Consider the following 16,900-nt stretch of genomic DNA (forward strand, 5'->3'; position numbering starts at 1 on the left):
TAATTATATGTGATACAAAAATAATCATTTGGAATTGTATAATAAATTAGAGGATCTTATAAAGTCTATATTTGCAGGAACAATTTGGACACAACAGATTCTGAGTCTAATTTTGAATGAAGGTCATCGAAGTGGAACAGAAGCCATTAATAACATGAACAGGGCACCTTGGATTGAATCTAATGTGTACAACATTGATTATGACAAACGTCCCTCTCCTCGTCTGTTTACTTCACACTTACCTCATTATTTAATGCCAAGAGGTATGAGAAACCGGAAAGGCAAAGTAAGTTTAAATAAAATGAACTGAATGTTCCTTATAATCTGAGCTATCTTGTAAACATTATTGTTTGATACTTTACAGATATGGACATGGGTGTATTTTTTCTACTCATCTAATGTTTAATGTCATTAAAAATTTGCAGTTTAATCTTTTTATTAAGAAATAAAGCTGTGAGGCATATGTTAGTGACCTGGATTTCCTGCATTCTGATTGGTTAAATATAAGAATAATATTATGCAGGTGTTTTTGAAACTGGTGCAGAAAAATATTATAAGAAGCCAAAGGGAAAGGAGAACAACATAAAAAAATGAGTTACTGTTGCTGATGATTGCCTGTGCATTTGCTGTCAGATTTGTATTGTCTCCTAAATAGATCAGTTCATAATGTCTGTAATTAACACTTTTATTATCATTTAGTTTCAAAATATATTTAACATTTGTATAACTTCTAAACTCTTTATTTGATCAAAGAGCAGACAGATGTTATTTATTTATTTTTGTGAATATAAACTGTGATTTGTTCATTATTTTAATATTTTAATGAAAACTAGCATATTGAAATGTGAAATGAGCATAAATGAGATTTGCAGCAAAAACAAAAAGGAAAGAAGAATGTTCATGTGTACCATGCTGAGATAGGTTAAGAAATATTGTGCGGAAAACTTATGCAAAAAGTTTTTTTCCAATGGATTGGAACATGGTATTTCAAAGATAAAAATCTGATAATTTATCAGTACAAATTGATTTCCTATAAATCTTTTTTTCCAAAGGATTGAGATTGCTCTGTTCAAAAAAGCTTAATGAAAAGACTTAAATATACACCAGGCTGCTAGGATTTAAATGACCTTGTGCCCTGGAGCCTGCTGGATTGTTCAAAACTATTCAAATGTTTTGCTTCGTATTTGGTGACAAAATATGTTTAGAATGATAGTATTAATCAGATATCTATAATACTTTAAATAATCTACATTGTACATGACAATGCATATTTTGTCAAGGAAATGAGGTTAATGCTGGAGGGCCGGCAAAACCTTGACGGCCTATCCGGGCTCCTGGAACTCAGTTCTGGACCGGAATTTAGCTCTGGTCTGTCACTTCTTAAAATGTGTGTCAATCGAGCAGGGTGCAGGGCATCAAGTCGCCATTTAAGTATGTTCTAGGCAATTTGGTAAAGCACCTATGGATAGCACTTGTTTGGGGGTGCTACCCTCTGGGAGGAATGGGGGGACTAGCTTTGAAGTGTTTTGCAGGCTCTCCAGCAGTCGGTTGCTGACATGTTAGTACATCTCTGTGACACATTATTTAAACATAAATTATTGGCTGGGAGTTCCAGGGGAGTGTAGTTTAGACATTATGTCAGTGTAGGCCGTATTAGGGACTTAGCTGGGCAATCCAGGGATGTGTAGTTTAGGCATGACGTAGGTGTAGGCAGTAAGGTGGAGATAGCAGGGCGGTGTAGGGGGATTGTAGATTAGCTGTGCTGTAGGTATAGGCGGTCAGTGGGAGGTAGCAAGGCGGAGCAGGGGGGGAGTAGGTTAGGCGCGACATAGATATAGGCATTCAGGGGAGTTAGCTGGGTGTGCTTGTAGCCTGCACTTTGCATCAGACACATCAAAGAAAGATCGACATGTTCAAAGCAGGGCTTGCTAGAGGTAGTAGCCTGTACTTTGCTTCAGACACATAGGCACAAGATTGATGTGTTCAAAGTGGTGAAGTGCAGGCTGGGAAAAGGGTAGTGGCCATGATTGTCTCGCCAGCTATCAGCTCTGATATCGCCTGAACTAGTTAGTGTTCTGTAATTAAACATAGGTCCTCACAGCAATATTTGGAGTGTGCCTACACGGAAACTAATTTTAGTTTCAGTGAGCGCTCTTTCTGCACTATGTAGGCACATTTCAAATAGGCCCCCACTGCAGGAAAATGCTGCAAGCGTCAATGTTAGCAATTTGTGTGATGACGTCACACTCCCATTTACTTCTATGGGAGAGACATCGCCGCTCACTGGCATTGCTAGAACACACCCCTTTTCTTTGAATATTTCAACAGACCATCAGACTGAGAGGCCGAGGAAGCAATCAAAGCAGTTTTCTGACTGTCTGTTGATGCTTTAGATATCGGGCCTAGGTAGGGAGCTGTGCTGATTTGTTGTAAAAGAGGGGGGATTACTTGGCTACTACTGTAGATAATTTATTGTTTGCATCTTTGCATTATTTAGTCTGACAGTAATCTTCACATTTTTGCACTCCATATCATCTGCAGCTTACTAATTTTAGCATGAATTTTAAATATACACCCCTTCCTACACACAGTGCAGAAATATGAGAATTGCTGTCAGTCTAAATAATACAAATATTTATTTGCCCCAAAGGCTCACCCAGTCCGGTGCTGAGCCTAATCACTCAGTAAGATCAGATGCACTGAGTGTTTGCAGTGTCTCCCCTCCTGTTTATAGTAATTTGACACAGCCTAGCTTTCCCCCTGCACCTCTTCCCTCAGAGTGTCATTAGGAGCCCAGGATAAGTTAGGAAGCATTGCTGCTGGCTATTAGGGCATTGGATCTAAAGTAGTTAATATATAAGAGATGGACAGTTAAAAATACTTGATTAGGACATGGTTTATGTTACGTTATAATGTTACTGCAACAGTGCAAGAAAGCTTTTATCATAATGGTCTTTTGGAAGAATGAATTACTTCCAATTGTAAAAGTTTTGTAAATATATGTGCACATGTATTATTTGTTTAAATTAGACACTTTAATACATTTTGACTAGTGATAGACTGTTTTCTGTTTACTGATACACATTCTCAAGTAAAATAATTATTCTTTAACCTTTTTAAAAGTCTGTTTTTGCATATTGCTTTACTTTATGTGACATCTCCTCCTATGACGTCTCTTACTGTGATGTCACTGAACTTGAAAAATTACTGCAAATGATGAAATTCAAAGTTGGCAGAATTGTGCTTTCTATGGTTGGGAGATGTCTGTATTTGCAATACCGTTCTGTCTAGAAAGCTTTACCTCTAATTTAAATGGTTTTGTATTGGCTAGACAGCCATATAAAATGCCACCTCTTATGCCCAACACACACATATATATATATATATATATATATATATATATATATATATATATATATATACAAATTGAAAATTGCAGCACTCTCACGAACCTTCGAGAATATTAATACCAGGGGGCATCAGGAATAATATAAATGAATGAAAAGAATGCACTTTTTGGATTTATAAATTCACCAAACTTTACTACGTGACGTTTCGAGGTTTTCACCCCTTTCTTAGACTGAGGAATGGGTGAAAACCTCGAAGCGTCACGTAGTAAAGTTTGGTGAATTTATAAATCCATAGAGTGCATTTTTTTCACTCCATTTATGTGTATATATATATATATATATATATAGTATTATTTCAATTAAACAATCCTACTGGAATATTGTTATTATTATTGAATGGGTTCACATAATATTTGTCTGCCTAATTTAGATACTGTGTTGTAACAATAACCATATGCCTAGAATGTGTTCCAGAGACTAGTGGTATTGTCAGTATTATGTGGTAGGTGTAAGAGCTTGATGCTGTAATCTGTATAATAAGATATGGATATATCTAAATGATACTATTACTATTAAATGGGTGTGTTTTGATTGCAGAACTGAGTGGGTGGAGCAGTTGAACTGTAGGCTGTCAATACTCCACTTTGCTCTGCTGGACCTGGATTTTTTTTTAAATGTTTGCAACTATGATATAGTGAAAGGCTAAGATGAAAACGTTACTATTCATAACATAATATTACATGCAATTTTGAACATATAAAAAAAGACAGCTTCATGAAGCAAAAACACATTTATTTTGTTACACTTTCAATATGTGCTATTTAATAGTTATTTGTCTTGAAGCTAACATGTTTTTTTTGGTTTGCTTGGATGGAAAAAAAAAAAAGTGTAATGATTTGTTTGCCGTTCTTGGTTTTGCAATATGTTGCTTTTGGCAGATATTGTTTTGAAGAGCAAAATGCTACTATAAAACATTTTCAATACACTGGCATTTGTGGCATGGGGCAAATGTGTCATAGTAACTTTATTAGTTTTTATTACACATGCATAGAAAGAGACAAGTTATAAGTAAACTTTAATAACTGCAATCTGGGAACTGCTTCATTGTGAAATATGTGTATATATAACTATTGAGGTGCGACTCTGTGTAGACAGACTGATAGATGGTAGCTAGATAGATAGATTTTGCCCATTACGTCTCTCTGAGCTTACATGCTTGTTGATTGGTAGGTACTCTCTGTTCACATCAATCAAGCTAGTGCATAGATAGTACCTACAAATAAGCTTATGTGTAAGCTCAGAGATCAGCACTTAGCACATGCAATAGGTGCCAGTCTCAGGGGTCTATTTATGTAGGCGCGGACAGACATGATCCGCTATAGCAAATCATGTCTGCCGCACATCGATAAATGACGACAGCATACACTGTCTGCCTTTATCATTGCACCAACAGTTCTGTTGAACTGCTGGTGCAATAATACCTCCCAATTGGCCGCTAGAAGGGGGTGTCAATCAACCCGATCGTATTCAATCGGGCTGATTGCTGTCCGTCACCTCAGAGGTGGCGGACGAGTTAAGGAGCAGCGGTCTTAGGACCGCTGCTTCTTAACTTCCAGTTCAGTCGGAACTGAAGCGGAGAGGGTCAGAAGCAGCATCCACTGCTTCATAAATAGTGTTAAGGCTAAAGAAACCTCCATAGTAGAAATTACTATACTGAATTATGCTTAGGCTTATGTAGTTAAAATTCAGTAGCAAACCATGTATGCATATTTATTTAAACAGATACCACTTCCTACATTATTATTTTTTAAACAACACTATAAATATTTCTATAGCAGCACAAGTCCATGTGTCTTTAAAAGGACATTATTGAAAATGCCCAGTAAGGAAATATTGCTCCTTATATCTAAGCACAAATACTCACTTAAGTCACTCTTGATTTTACGAGCCACCATTTTTTTTCTTTAACCACTTAAGGACTGGGCATTTCCGACTACATCACTACATTTAAACAGAACTAGAGTCTTTTTTTTTTATTTACCAAAAACCATATATTTGTTTTTAGTAGACAACCCAAAGTATTGATCTAGGCCCATTTTAGTATATTTTATGTCACCATTTCACTGCCAAATGCAATCAAATAAAAATAATAGTTAACTTTCTTCTGTTATGTGTGATCAGTCCACGGGTCATCATTACTTCTGGGATATAACTCCTCCCCAACAGGAAATGCAAGAGGATTCACCCAGCAGAGCTGCATATAGCTCCTCCCCTCTACGTCAGTCCCAGTCATTCTCTTGCACCCAACGACTAGATAGGATGTGTGAGAGGACTATGGTGATTATACTTAGTTTTTATGACTTCAATCAAAAGTTTGTTATTTTACAATAGCACCGGAGCGTGTTATTACTTCTCTGGCAGAGTTTGAGGAAGAATCTGCCAGAGTTTTTTACTATGATTTTAACCGGAGTTGTTAAGATCATATTGCTGTTCTCGGCCATCTGAGGGAGGTAAAGGCTTCAGATCAGGGGACAGCGGGCAGATGAATCTGCATTGAGGTATGTAGCAGTTTTTATTTTCTGAATGGAATTGATGAGAAAATCCTGCCATACCGTTAAAATGACATGTATGTATACACTTCAGTATTCTGGGGATGGTATTTCACCGGAACTACTCTGTTAAAGGTCACTAATCCTTTTAATAACTATTTATCATGTTAAACGTTTTTGCTGGAATGTAGAATCGTTTACATTGCTGAGGTACTGTGTGAATAAATATTTGGGCATTATTTTCCACTTGGCAGCCTTTTTTGCTTTTATTTGTGACAGTTTCGTTTTTCTTCACTGCTGTGTGGGAGAGGGAGGGGCCGTTTTTGGCGCTCTTTGCTACGCATCAAAAAATTCCAGTCAGTTACTTTTATATTTCCTGCATGATCCGGTTCATCTCTGACAGATCTCAGGGGTCTTCAAACTTCTTTGAAGGGAGGTAAATTCTCTCAGCAGAGCTGTGAGAATTCTTATAGTGACTGTGAATAAAAACGTTGCTTTGTATTTTTTATGTCAAATTTAATTAGGTTATTTTACTAATGGGAACAAACCTTTGCTAAAAGTTGTGTTGTTTTAAAGTTTGATGCTATAACTGTTTTTCAGTTCATTATTTCAACTGTCATTTAATCGTTTAGTACCTCTTTGAGGCACAGTACGTTTTTGCTAAAAAAGATTATAACCAAGTTGTAAGTTTTTTTGCTAGTGTGTTAAACATGTCTGACTCAGAGGAAGATATCTGTGTCATTTGTTCCAATGCCAAGGTGGAGCCCAATAGAAATTTATGTACTAACTGTATTGATGCTACTTTAAATAAAAGTCAATCTGTACAATGTGAACAAATTTCACCAAACAGCGAGGGGAGAGTTATGCCGACTAACTCGCCTCACGCGGCAGTACCTGCATCTCCCGCCCGGGAGGTGCGTGATATTATGGCGCCTAGTACATCTGGGCGGCCATTACAGATAACATTACAAGATATGGCTACTGTTATGACTGAAGTTTTGTCTAAATTACCAGAACTAAGAGGCAAGCGTGATCACTCTGGGGTGAGAACAGAGTGCGCTGACAATACTAGGGCCATGTCTGATACTGCGTCACAGCTCGCAGAGCATGAGGACGGAGAGCTTCATTCTGTGGGTGACGGTTCTGATCCAAACAGATTGGATTCAGATATTTCAAATTTTAAATTTAAATTGGAAAACCTCCGTGTATTACTAGGGGAGGTCTTAGCAGCTCTTAATGATTGTAACACCGTTGCAATACCAGAGAAACTGTGTAGGTTGGATAAATACTTTGCGGGGTACCGGCGAGTACTGACGTTTTTCCTATACCTAAGAGACTAACTGAAATTGTTACTAAGGAGTGGGATAGACCCGGTGTGCCGTTCTCACCCCCTCCAATATTTAGAAAGATGTTTCCAATAGACGCCACCACTCGGGACTTATGGCAAACGGTCCCTAAGGTGGAGGGAGCAGTTTCTACTTTAGCTAAGCGTACCACTATCCCGGTGGAGGATAGCTGTGCTTTTTCAGATCCAATGGATAAAAAATTAGAGGGTTACCTTAAGAAAATGTTTGTTCAACAAGGTTTTATATTGCAACCCCTTGCATGTATCGCGCCGATTACGGCTGCGGCAGCATTTTGGATTGAGTCTCTGGAAGAGAACCTTAGTTCATCTACGCTAGACGACATTACGGACAGGCTTAGAGTCCTTAAACTAGCTAATTCTTTCATTTCGGAGGCCGTAGTACATTTAACCAAACTTACGGCTAAGAACTCAGGATTCGCCATACAGGCACGTAGGGCGCTGTGGCTAAAATCCTGGTCAGCCGATGTTACTTCTAAGTCCAAATTACTTAATATACCTTTCAAGGGGCAGTCTTTATTTGGGCCCGGTTTGAAAGAAATTATCGCTGACATTACAGGAGGTAAGGGCCACGCCCTACCTCAAGACAAAACCAAAGCTAAGGCTAGACAGTCTAATTTTCGTCCCTTTCGGAATTTCAAAACAGGAGCAGCATCAACCTCCACTACACCAAAACAGGAGGGAGCTGTTGCTCGTTACAGGCAAGGCTGGAAGCCTAACCAGTCCTGGAACAAGAGCAAGCAGGCCAGGAAACCTGCTGCTGCCCCAAAGACAGCATGAATCGAGAGCCCCCGATCCGGGACCGGATCTAGTGGGGGGCAGACTTTCTCTCTTCGCCCAGGCCTGGGCAAGAGATGTTCAGGATCCCTGGGCACTAGAGATCATATCTCAGGGATACCTTCTAGACTTCAAATTATCTCCCCCAAGAGGGAGATTTCATCTGTCAAGGTTGTCAACAAACCAGATAAAGAAAGAGGCGTTTCTACGCTGTGTACAAGATCTGTTATTAATGGGAGTGATCCATCCGGTTCCGCGGTCGGAACAAGGACAAGGGTTCTACTCAAACCTGTTTGTGGTTCCCAAAAAAGAGGGAACTTTCAGGCCAATCTTAGATTTAAAGATTCTAAACAAATTCCTAAGAGTTCCATCCTTCAAAATGGAAACTATTCGGACAATCTTACCCATGATCCAAAAGGGTCAGTACATGACCACAGTGGATTTAAAAGATGCTTACCTTCACATACCGATCCACAAAGATCATCACCGGTATCTAAGGTTTGCCTTCTTAGACAGGCACTACCAGTTTGTAGCTCTTCCATTCGGATTGGCTACGGCTCCAAGAATCTTCACAAAGGTTCTGGGTGCCCTTCTGGCGGTACTAAGACCGCGAGGGATTTCGGTAGCTCCGTACCTAGACGACATTCTAATACAAGCTTCAAGCTTTCAGACTGCAAAGTCTCATACAGAGTTAGTTCTGGCATTTCTAAGGTCGCATGGATGGAAAGTGAACGAAAAGAAGAGTTCTCTTTTTCCTCTCACAAGAGTTCCATTCTTGGGGACTCTTATAGATTCTGTAGAAATGAAGATTTACCTGACAGAAGACAGGTTAACAAAGCTTCAAAATGCATGCCGTGTCCTTCATTCCATTCAACACCCGTCAGTAGCTCAATGCATGGAGGTGATCGGCTTAATGGTAGCGGCAATGGACATAGTACCTTTTGCACGCCTACACCTCAGACCGCTGCAATTGTGCATGCTAAGTCAGTGGAATGGGGATTACTCAGATTTGTCCCCTACTCTGAATCTGAATCAAGAGACCAGAAATTCTCTTCTATGGTGGCTTTATCGGCCACACCTGTCCAGGGGGATGCCATTCAGCAGGCCAGACTGGACAATTGTAACAACAGACGCCAGCCTACTAGGTTGGGGCGCTGTCTGGAATTCTCTGAAGGCTCAGGGACTATGGAATCAGGAGGAGAGTCTCCTTCCAATAAACATTCTGGAATTGAGAGCAGTTCTCAATGCCCTTCTGGCTTGGCCCCAATTAACAACTCGGGGGTTCATCAGGTTTCAGTCGGACAACATCACGACTGTAGCTTACATCAACCATCAGGGAGGGACAAGAAGCTCCCTAGCAATGATGGAAGTATCAAAGATAATTCGCTGGGCAGAGTCTCACTCTTGCCACCTGTCAGCAATCCACATCCCGGGAGTGGAGAACTGGGAGGCGGATTTCTTGAGTCGCCAGACTTTTCATCCGGGGGAGTGGGAACTTCATCCGGAGGTCTTTGCCCAAATACTTCGACGTTGGGGCAAACCAGAGATAGATCTCATGGCGTCTCGCCAGAACGCCAAACTTCCTCACTACGGGTCCAGATCCAGGGATCCGGGAGCGGTTCTGATAGATGCTTTGACAGCACCTTGGAACTTCGGGATGGCTTATGTGTTTCCACCCTTCCCGCTGCTTCCTCGATTGATTGCCAAAATCAAACAGGAGAGAGCATCAGTGATTCTAATAGCGCCTGCATGGCCACGCAGGACTTGGTATGCAGATCTAGTGGACATGTCATCCTGTCCGCCTTGGTCTCTACCTCTAAGACAGGACCTTCTGATACAGGGTCCATTCAAACATCAAAATCTAAATTCTCTGAAGCTGACTGCTTGGAAATTGAACGCTTGATTTTATCAAAACGTGGTTTTTCTGAGTCGGTTATTGATACCCTGATACAGGCTAGGAAGCCTGTTACCAGAAGGATTTACCATAAAATATGGCGTAAATACCTATACTGGTGCGAATCCAAAGGTTACTCCTGGAGTAAGGTTAGGATCGCTAGGATATTGTCTTTTCTACAAGAAGGTTTAGAAAAGGGTTTATCAGCTAGTTCATTAAAGGGACAGATTTCAGCTCTGTCCATCTTGTTACACAGGCGTCTGTCAGAAAATCCAGACGTCCAGGCTTTTTGTCAGGCTTTAGCTAGGATCAAGCCTGTGTTTAAAGCTGTTGCTCCGCCATGGAGTTTAAACTTAGTTCTTAACGTTTTACAAGGTGTTCCGTTTGAACCCCTTCATTCCATTGATATAAAATTGTTATCTTGGAAAGTTCTGTTTTTAATGGCTATTTCCTCGGCTCGAAGAGTCTCTGAGTTATCAGCCTTACATTGTGATTCTCCTTATCTGATTTTTCACTCAGACAAGGTAGTTCTGCGTACTAAACCTGGGTTCTTACCTAAGGTAGTCACTAACAGGAATATCAATCAAGAGATTGTTGTCCCATCCTTGTGTCCAAATCCTTCTTCAAAGAAGGAACGTCTTCTACACAATCTGGATGTAGTTCGTGCCCTCAAGTTCTACTTGCAGGCAACTAAAGATTTTCGCCAAACTTCTTCCCTGTTTGTCGTTTATTCTGGACAGAGGAGAGGTCAAAAAGCTTCTGCTACCTCTCTCTCTTTTTGGCTTCGTAGCATAATACGTTTAGCCTATGAGACTGCTGGACAGCAGCCTCCTGAAAGAATTACAGCCCACTCCACTAGAGCTGTGGCTTCCACTTGGGCCTTTAAGAATGAGGCCTCTGTTGAACAGATTTGCAAGGCTGCAACTTGGTCTTCGCTTCATACTTTTTCCAAATTTTACAAATTTGACACTTTTGCTTCTTCGGAGGCTATTTTTGGGAGAAAGGTTCTTCAGGCAGTGGTTCCTTCTGTATAATGAGCCTGCCTATCCCTCCCGTCATCCGTGTACTTTTGCTTTGGTATTGGTATCCCAGAAGTAATGATGACCCGTGGACTGATCACACATAACAGAAGAAAACATAATTTATGCTTACCAGATAAATTCCTTTCTTCTGTTGTGTGATCAGTCCACGGCCCGCCCTGTTTTAAGGCAGGTAAATATTTTTTAAATTATACTCCAGTCACCACTTCACCCTTGGTTACTCCTTTCTCGTTGATTCTTGGTCGAATGACTGGGACTGACGTAGAGGGGAGGAGCTATATGCAGCTCTGCTGGGTGAATCCTCTTGCATTTCCTGTTGGGGAGGAGTTATATCCCAGAAGTAATGATGACCCGTGGACTGATCACACAACAGAAGAAAGGAATTTATCAGGTAAGCATAAATTATGTTTTTTCACAAACTTTAGGTTTTTCACTGAAATTATTTACAAACAGTTTGTGCAGTCATGACACAGATGTTTGTAAAAGCTTATCTGGGATCCCCTTTGTTCAGAAATAGCAAACATATATGGCTTTTTGGTAATTAAAAGGCCACTAATTGCAGCTGCGCACCACACTTTTATTATTCCCAGCAGTGAAGGGGTTAATCAGGTAGCTTGTAAGGTTAATTTTAGCTTTAGTGTAGACATTACCCTCCCATCTGACACTTCCCATCCCCTGATCCCTCTCAAACAGCTATCTTCCCTCCCCAACTCCGAAATGGTCACCCCCATCTTAAAAGGACAGTCAACACCAGAATTTTTGTTGTTTAAAAAGAAAGATAATCCCTTTATTGCCCATTCCCAAGTTTTGCATAACCAACACTGTTCTAGAAATACACTTTTTACCTCTGTGATTACCTTGTATCTTTTTTTTTTTCATATTATTTTTTATTAGTCACCACAAGACAATACATTATTTCTTACATACAGAGACCTGCAAAGCATACAGACATAAAGTCAACAGAAACAGATCAGGAACATACATTTGCTTAGCAATAATCTGCTATGTCTTGCGGGATATTTTAAAGTAACATAAAACACAGCGCAACAAAGAAAAAAAGAAAAAGAAAAATAAAAACAACAAAAAAAATAAAAATAAAATATAAAAATAATAATAATTTTCCTTCCTCATTCCCACACCCCCTCCCCCCGCTGACCCCGAACCAACTCTCAACCCTGACCCCTCTAGTCCAATAAGTTATGGACCAGAGTTTATCCATGAAGCCGGAAATTTGCCCAACAATGTTAATTCTGCAAAACTAGTAGTCGATCGTACTGGGGAAAGAATCTGCCTTTGTACCGGAATGGAGTAGGACATAATAATTGGCAACCACCCCTGAAGAAAATCATCGATTTTCTTCTCGGTGGCATCTTGTAAATGATATGATTCAAAGATAACTTGTCCTTGAATTTCTTTAAGGACCCTCGAAAGGCTCGGCGCTGTGTTCGCCTTCCAATTTATAAGAATGAGATGGCGAACCGCCAAGATGATCGTATTCAAAATATGAATCAAACGAGAATAACTACTATCAGGAAAAGTAAACAATAAAACCACATCCTGTAATGCTAAAGAGACATTTATGTCATAGAGAGCATTAAACCAAAAAACTATTTTGAGCCATAACTGATTGATTTTGGGACAGAACCAGAACATGTGGAATAAGTCCGCATTTTGATTAGAGCACCGAAGACAATTACTTAGACTGGTGGAAAAAATTTTTTTCACTTTGAGCGGGTGCATATAGAAATTATTCAAGAGCTTCACGTGCGAATCCTTCCAGCTCATAGATACCCTACATTTATTTAACATATTAAAACTCTGAATAACCCTCTCGTTATTACACTCAGGGATAACTGGATATAGCCAATTACTAATCTTATCCAGGTACTTTTCACTTTGTTTTGAGAGCATAATATCATACATTAGGGAAATGGATGAAATTCCGGAGTTGAATTTTTTAATTCGAATTCTGATATCAGACCACTCTGCCATCGTTCCGAGCAACTAATTCTGATCGTGCACATAGTGACGGATCTGAAAATAGGCAAACAAATCTGATCTGGGAAGGTCATAAGATTGAAATAAGAATTCAGCTGTGTGCATCGAGCTGTCAACACCCAACAGTTGCTTAACTAAAAATAAACCATTATTTTCCCAGGATTTAAATACTTTTTGATGAATACCAGGTATAAAATTAGGGTTTCCTTGAATAGGGAGAAAATCCGAAAAAGAGGGTTCTATTCCCAAGTAGCCACAAAACGTATGCCATGTTATGACAATATTTTTAAATGACATCATTCTGCAAATATTAGGAGGAAGTTGTCTGGGATTGCAATGTAAAATAGCTTTTAGTGAGAAAGGACGTATGTAAAATGCTTCTTCTTGATAATCCGCTATTAGATTGGTTTCAGCGACCCAGTCTAGGGCAAATTTTACCAAGGCCGCTATGTTATACAACTTGACATCTGGCAATGCCAGACCTCCGTAGTTGACTTTCTGCATGAGCTTAGCCAGTGCAATCCTGGGTTTTTTATCTCTCCAGATAAATTTAGAAAAATAGCCGTATAGCTTTTTTATATCTGAATTAGATATGAAAATAGGTAAGTTTTGTAACACGTAGAGAAGGCGAGGAAAGATGATAATTTTTATTAAATTTACCTTCGCAGAAATTGACAGCGGGAAAGACGCCCAGAGCTGAAGATCTACTTTGATTTTTTCAAACAGAGAGGCATAATTTGCAGCGTACCATAACTTGGGGTTTCTATGTAGCTCTAACCCCAGGTATTTAATTGTATTCACGACTTTAAATGTTTCCTGCACAAGGCGGACTGTTACCCACATACATAAGTTCCCTTTTCTCTAGATTCACCATGTAACCAGAGAAAGAACTGAACTCAGCGAGAAGTTGTAAGATCACTGCGATGGATTGATGTACATTATCTACAAATAATAAAATGTCATCTGCATATAGCAGGGTCTTTAAACGGAAGGACCCAAGTGAGATACCCGTCAAAACCTCTCGGAGTCTGACCGCTAATGGTTCTACTGCCGCATTAAACAGAAGAGGGGATAATGGGCATCCCTGTCTAGTGCCACATTGTAAAATTATCTCTGGAGAGCAAATTCCGTTAACTAATAGATAAGAGGTGGGGTTGGAATAGATTTTATGGATATATTGAATAAAATTACCAACAAACCCGAAATTTTCCAGAGATCGAAATAAATGTTCCCAGACAATGGAATCGAAGGCCTTAACTGCATCTAAGGTCAAGACAGCTGAGTCTGAAATTACAGAATTATTGGACTCTGACTCCAGATTCCACATATAGTCCAAAAATGCAGTGACCTTACGAATGTTCCTGGTTGAGTTTCTTGATGACATAAAACCAGTCTGGGCCTGGTGAAGACCCATGGAAACTCTTATACTTTAAGTTCAATCTTGCCTCTTCCTCCTGAGACTTTTGTCTCAAAAATACCTCTTTCCCTTCTGGCCTCAAGATATACTGACCAATTTGTTGGAGAGGGATCCAGATGAACATTCCTATAGGCTACCCTAACTTTATTAGAAAATAGACTCCTCTGTTCCTTGATCTTTTTAGATGGAGTGCTCATATACGCAATAATTTCTCCCCGTACCACAGCTTTGGCTGCTTCCCAGAAAATCTCAACCTTATGTCTGTACTCCAAATTGAATAGGGCATACTCATGCCATATATTTTTAATCCAGGATGTAAATCTTGGATTAGCATATAAAAAACGGGGGAAACAAAAAATGGGACCAGGTGAGTTACTCGCGTGTGCTCTAACAAACAACAGAGAGATGATAGCGTGATCAGATATCATAAATTCACCAATTCCGGCTTTAGATTGACACACAGCTAATGATTCTGAAATTAGAAAAAGGTCGATCCTAGAAAAGGTCCTATGAGCCTTAGATTCGCACGTAAAAGCTCTAGCTAAAGAATTCTGGATTCGCCAAATATCAATTAGGCCAAATTTACTACAAAATCTTTTAAAGTACTTGGCATTTTTCTTGTATTCTGCCAGATTCTTTTTTTAAAAACGATCTAATTCTGGACAGATAGTCATGTTAAAATCCCCGCATAAGATTAAATTTTCCCTTTGATATGGGAATATTTTGTTTTGGATCTGGTCCCAAAATGTAATTGAAAATTTGTTAGGGGCGTAAATATTACAGAAAATATATTTTACGCTATTAATCATAACTTGAAGTACAATATAATGGGCAGTGGGATCTATCTCAACATTAATAATTCTATAATCTAAGTCCTTATGAAATAACACAGCCACTCCACGTTTTTTTGAAGGGCTGGAAGAAGAGATTACTTCACCAACCCAGTTTATTTTAAGCTTGGCGGCTTCAATTCCATCTAAATGGGTTTCCTGTAAAAAAAACAAATCTGGCTTTTCTTTGGCCAAAGTCTTAATAATTAATTTACGCTTCCCCGGAGAGGAGATCCCTCCCACATTCCAAGATAATATTTTAAACCCAACTTCCATTATCTGGTCTCCTTACCAGTAACTGACATAATCCTGCGCTGGGCAGGGAACATCGGTGGGGGGGAGGTAGAGAGAGAGAAGAGAGGAGGAGGAAAAAAAAGAAAGAAAAACAAAACAAAACACAGACACATACCAAAAAACTGAATACCAAGTAAATCACTACTTGTGCTTTTTCAGTAAACATAATCAGAAACTCCACATGTCTCATAAGAGAATAAAATACGGATACTGGACATATCAAACAAACTAAAGCTATTTTACAAACCAAACCTAAAATCCAGGGCGACCTGCTGCCCATTATCCTACTCTTATTCCTGAATTTCTTTAAGATTCTAAAGTCTTCATAAATTCTTTAATCTCAGCAACTTCATTGAAAGTAAATTTAACTCCCTTATTTTCCACTATAATTTTGGCTGGATAAAATAGACTGGCTTTAATGCCTCTACTGATCAGCTGTGAACAATAAGGGGCCATAAGTCTTCTCCGGGCGGAGGTCTCCGCCGAGAAATCTTGGAACAGCAAAATCTTGCTGTTCCCGAATACTAAAGTGCCCGCCTTCTTAGCTAACTTCAATATCTCAAGCTTGTCCTGAAACTTGAGTAGCTTGAAAATACACATCCTAAGTTTAACCGGGCCAGCAGTTGAATCTCTTCTAGGACCTATTCTGTGAGCCCTCTCGATTGCTAAGGGAAGAGAATGGGCTGTTATGCCGATGGCCTGAGGGAGAGTAATAGAGGTGAATTTAATTAGGTCGTCAAACTCCGGGGATTCAGGAAGGCCTATGACCCTAATGTTGTTACGCCTGGAGCGATCTTCAAGATCCTCCAGGCGTAACTGCATGCTGTTTAATTTAGCCTTGGGCTTGAATAATGCCCTCTTGGGCTATCGCCCTGTCTTCTACTGAGGAGATTCTGTTTTCCGCTTCCCCAATTCTGATTGAAAACTGCTTGACCTCAGCTGAAAGGGAGGCTATCTCAGTAGAGATAACTCCCAGTTCTTTCTTTATTCCCTCGAATTGGGGGGGAAAAATGGCTGTGAGTTGGCTGATCAAAACCTGGGTGTCTATAACAGCTGATGCATTCTCTGACGAGGAATCAATACTGGTGTCACCCAACTTAGTATTCCTTTTATCCCTAGATTTCACAGGCATTTTAGGGGAATTATTTTTGGCGTGCGTTACAAACTTTTCCATTAAGGAAAGAAAAAATAAACAAAAACTCCAGATTCTTTGAGAGGGAAGGGAATCAAAAAACACTCAAAATACAAACCCCCTGTGAACAGATAAAACAAAAACAGTGGTATCTACGTGGTTCAATCTGATGTCTTGAATCAGCTTATACAAGAAATAGAATGAGTTGTGAATTAGAGGGAAAAATATAGTGTATTAATTATACACTCTGTGAACG

General features: G+C 39.6%; 1 protein-coding gene across 3 annotated transcripts in view; it reads left to right on the forward strand.

Moving 5' to 3' along the window:
• LOC128656711 (amine sulfotransferase) overlaps positions 1–16,900 on the forward strand; it is a 130,259-nt gene that overhangs the window by 48,881 nt on the left and 64,478 nt on the right. For all 3 annotated transcript variants that reach the window (XM_053710815.1, XM_053710814.1, XM_053710816.1), the window contains one exon: positions 78–286. In XM_053710815.1, coding sequence (XP_053566790.1) covers positions 78–286 — 209 coding nt within the window. The remainder of the gene's footprint in view (positions 1–77; positions 287–16,900) is intronic.

Source organism: Bombina bombina, chromosome 4, assembly GCF_027579735.1.
Source record: "Bombina bombina isolate aBomBom1 chromosome 4, aBomBom1.pri, whole genome shotgun sequence".
NCBI classification, from domain to species: Eukaryota; Metazoa; Chordata; class Amphibia; order Anura; family Bombinatoridae; genus Bombina; species Bombina bombina.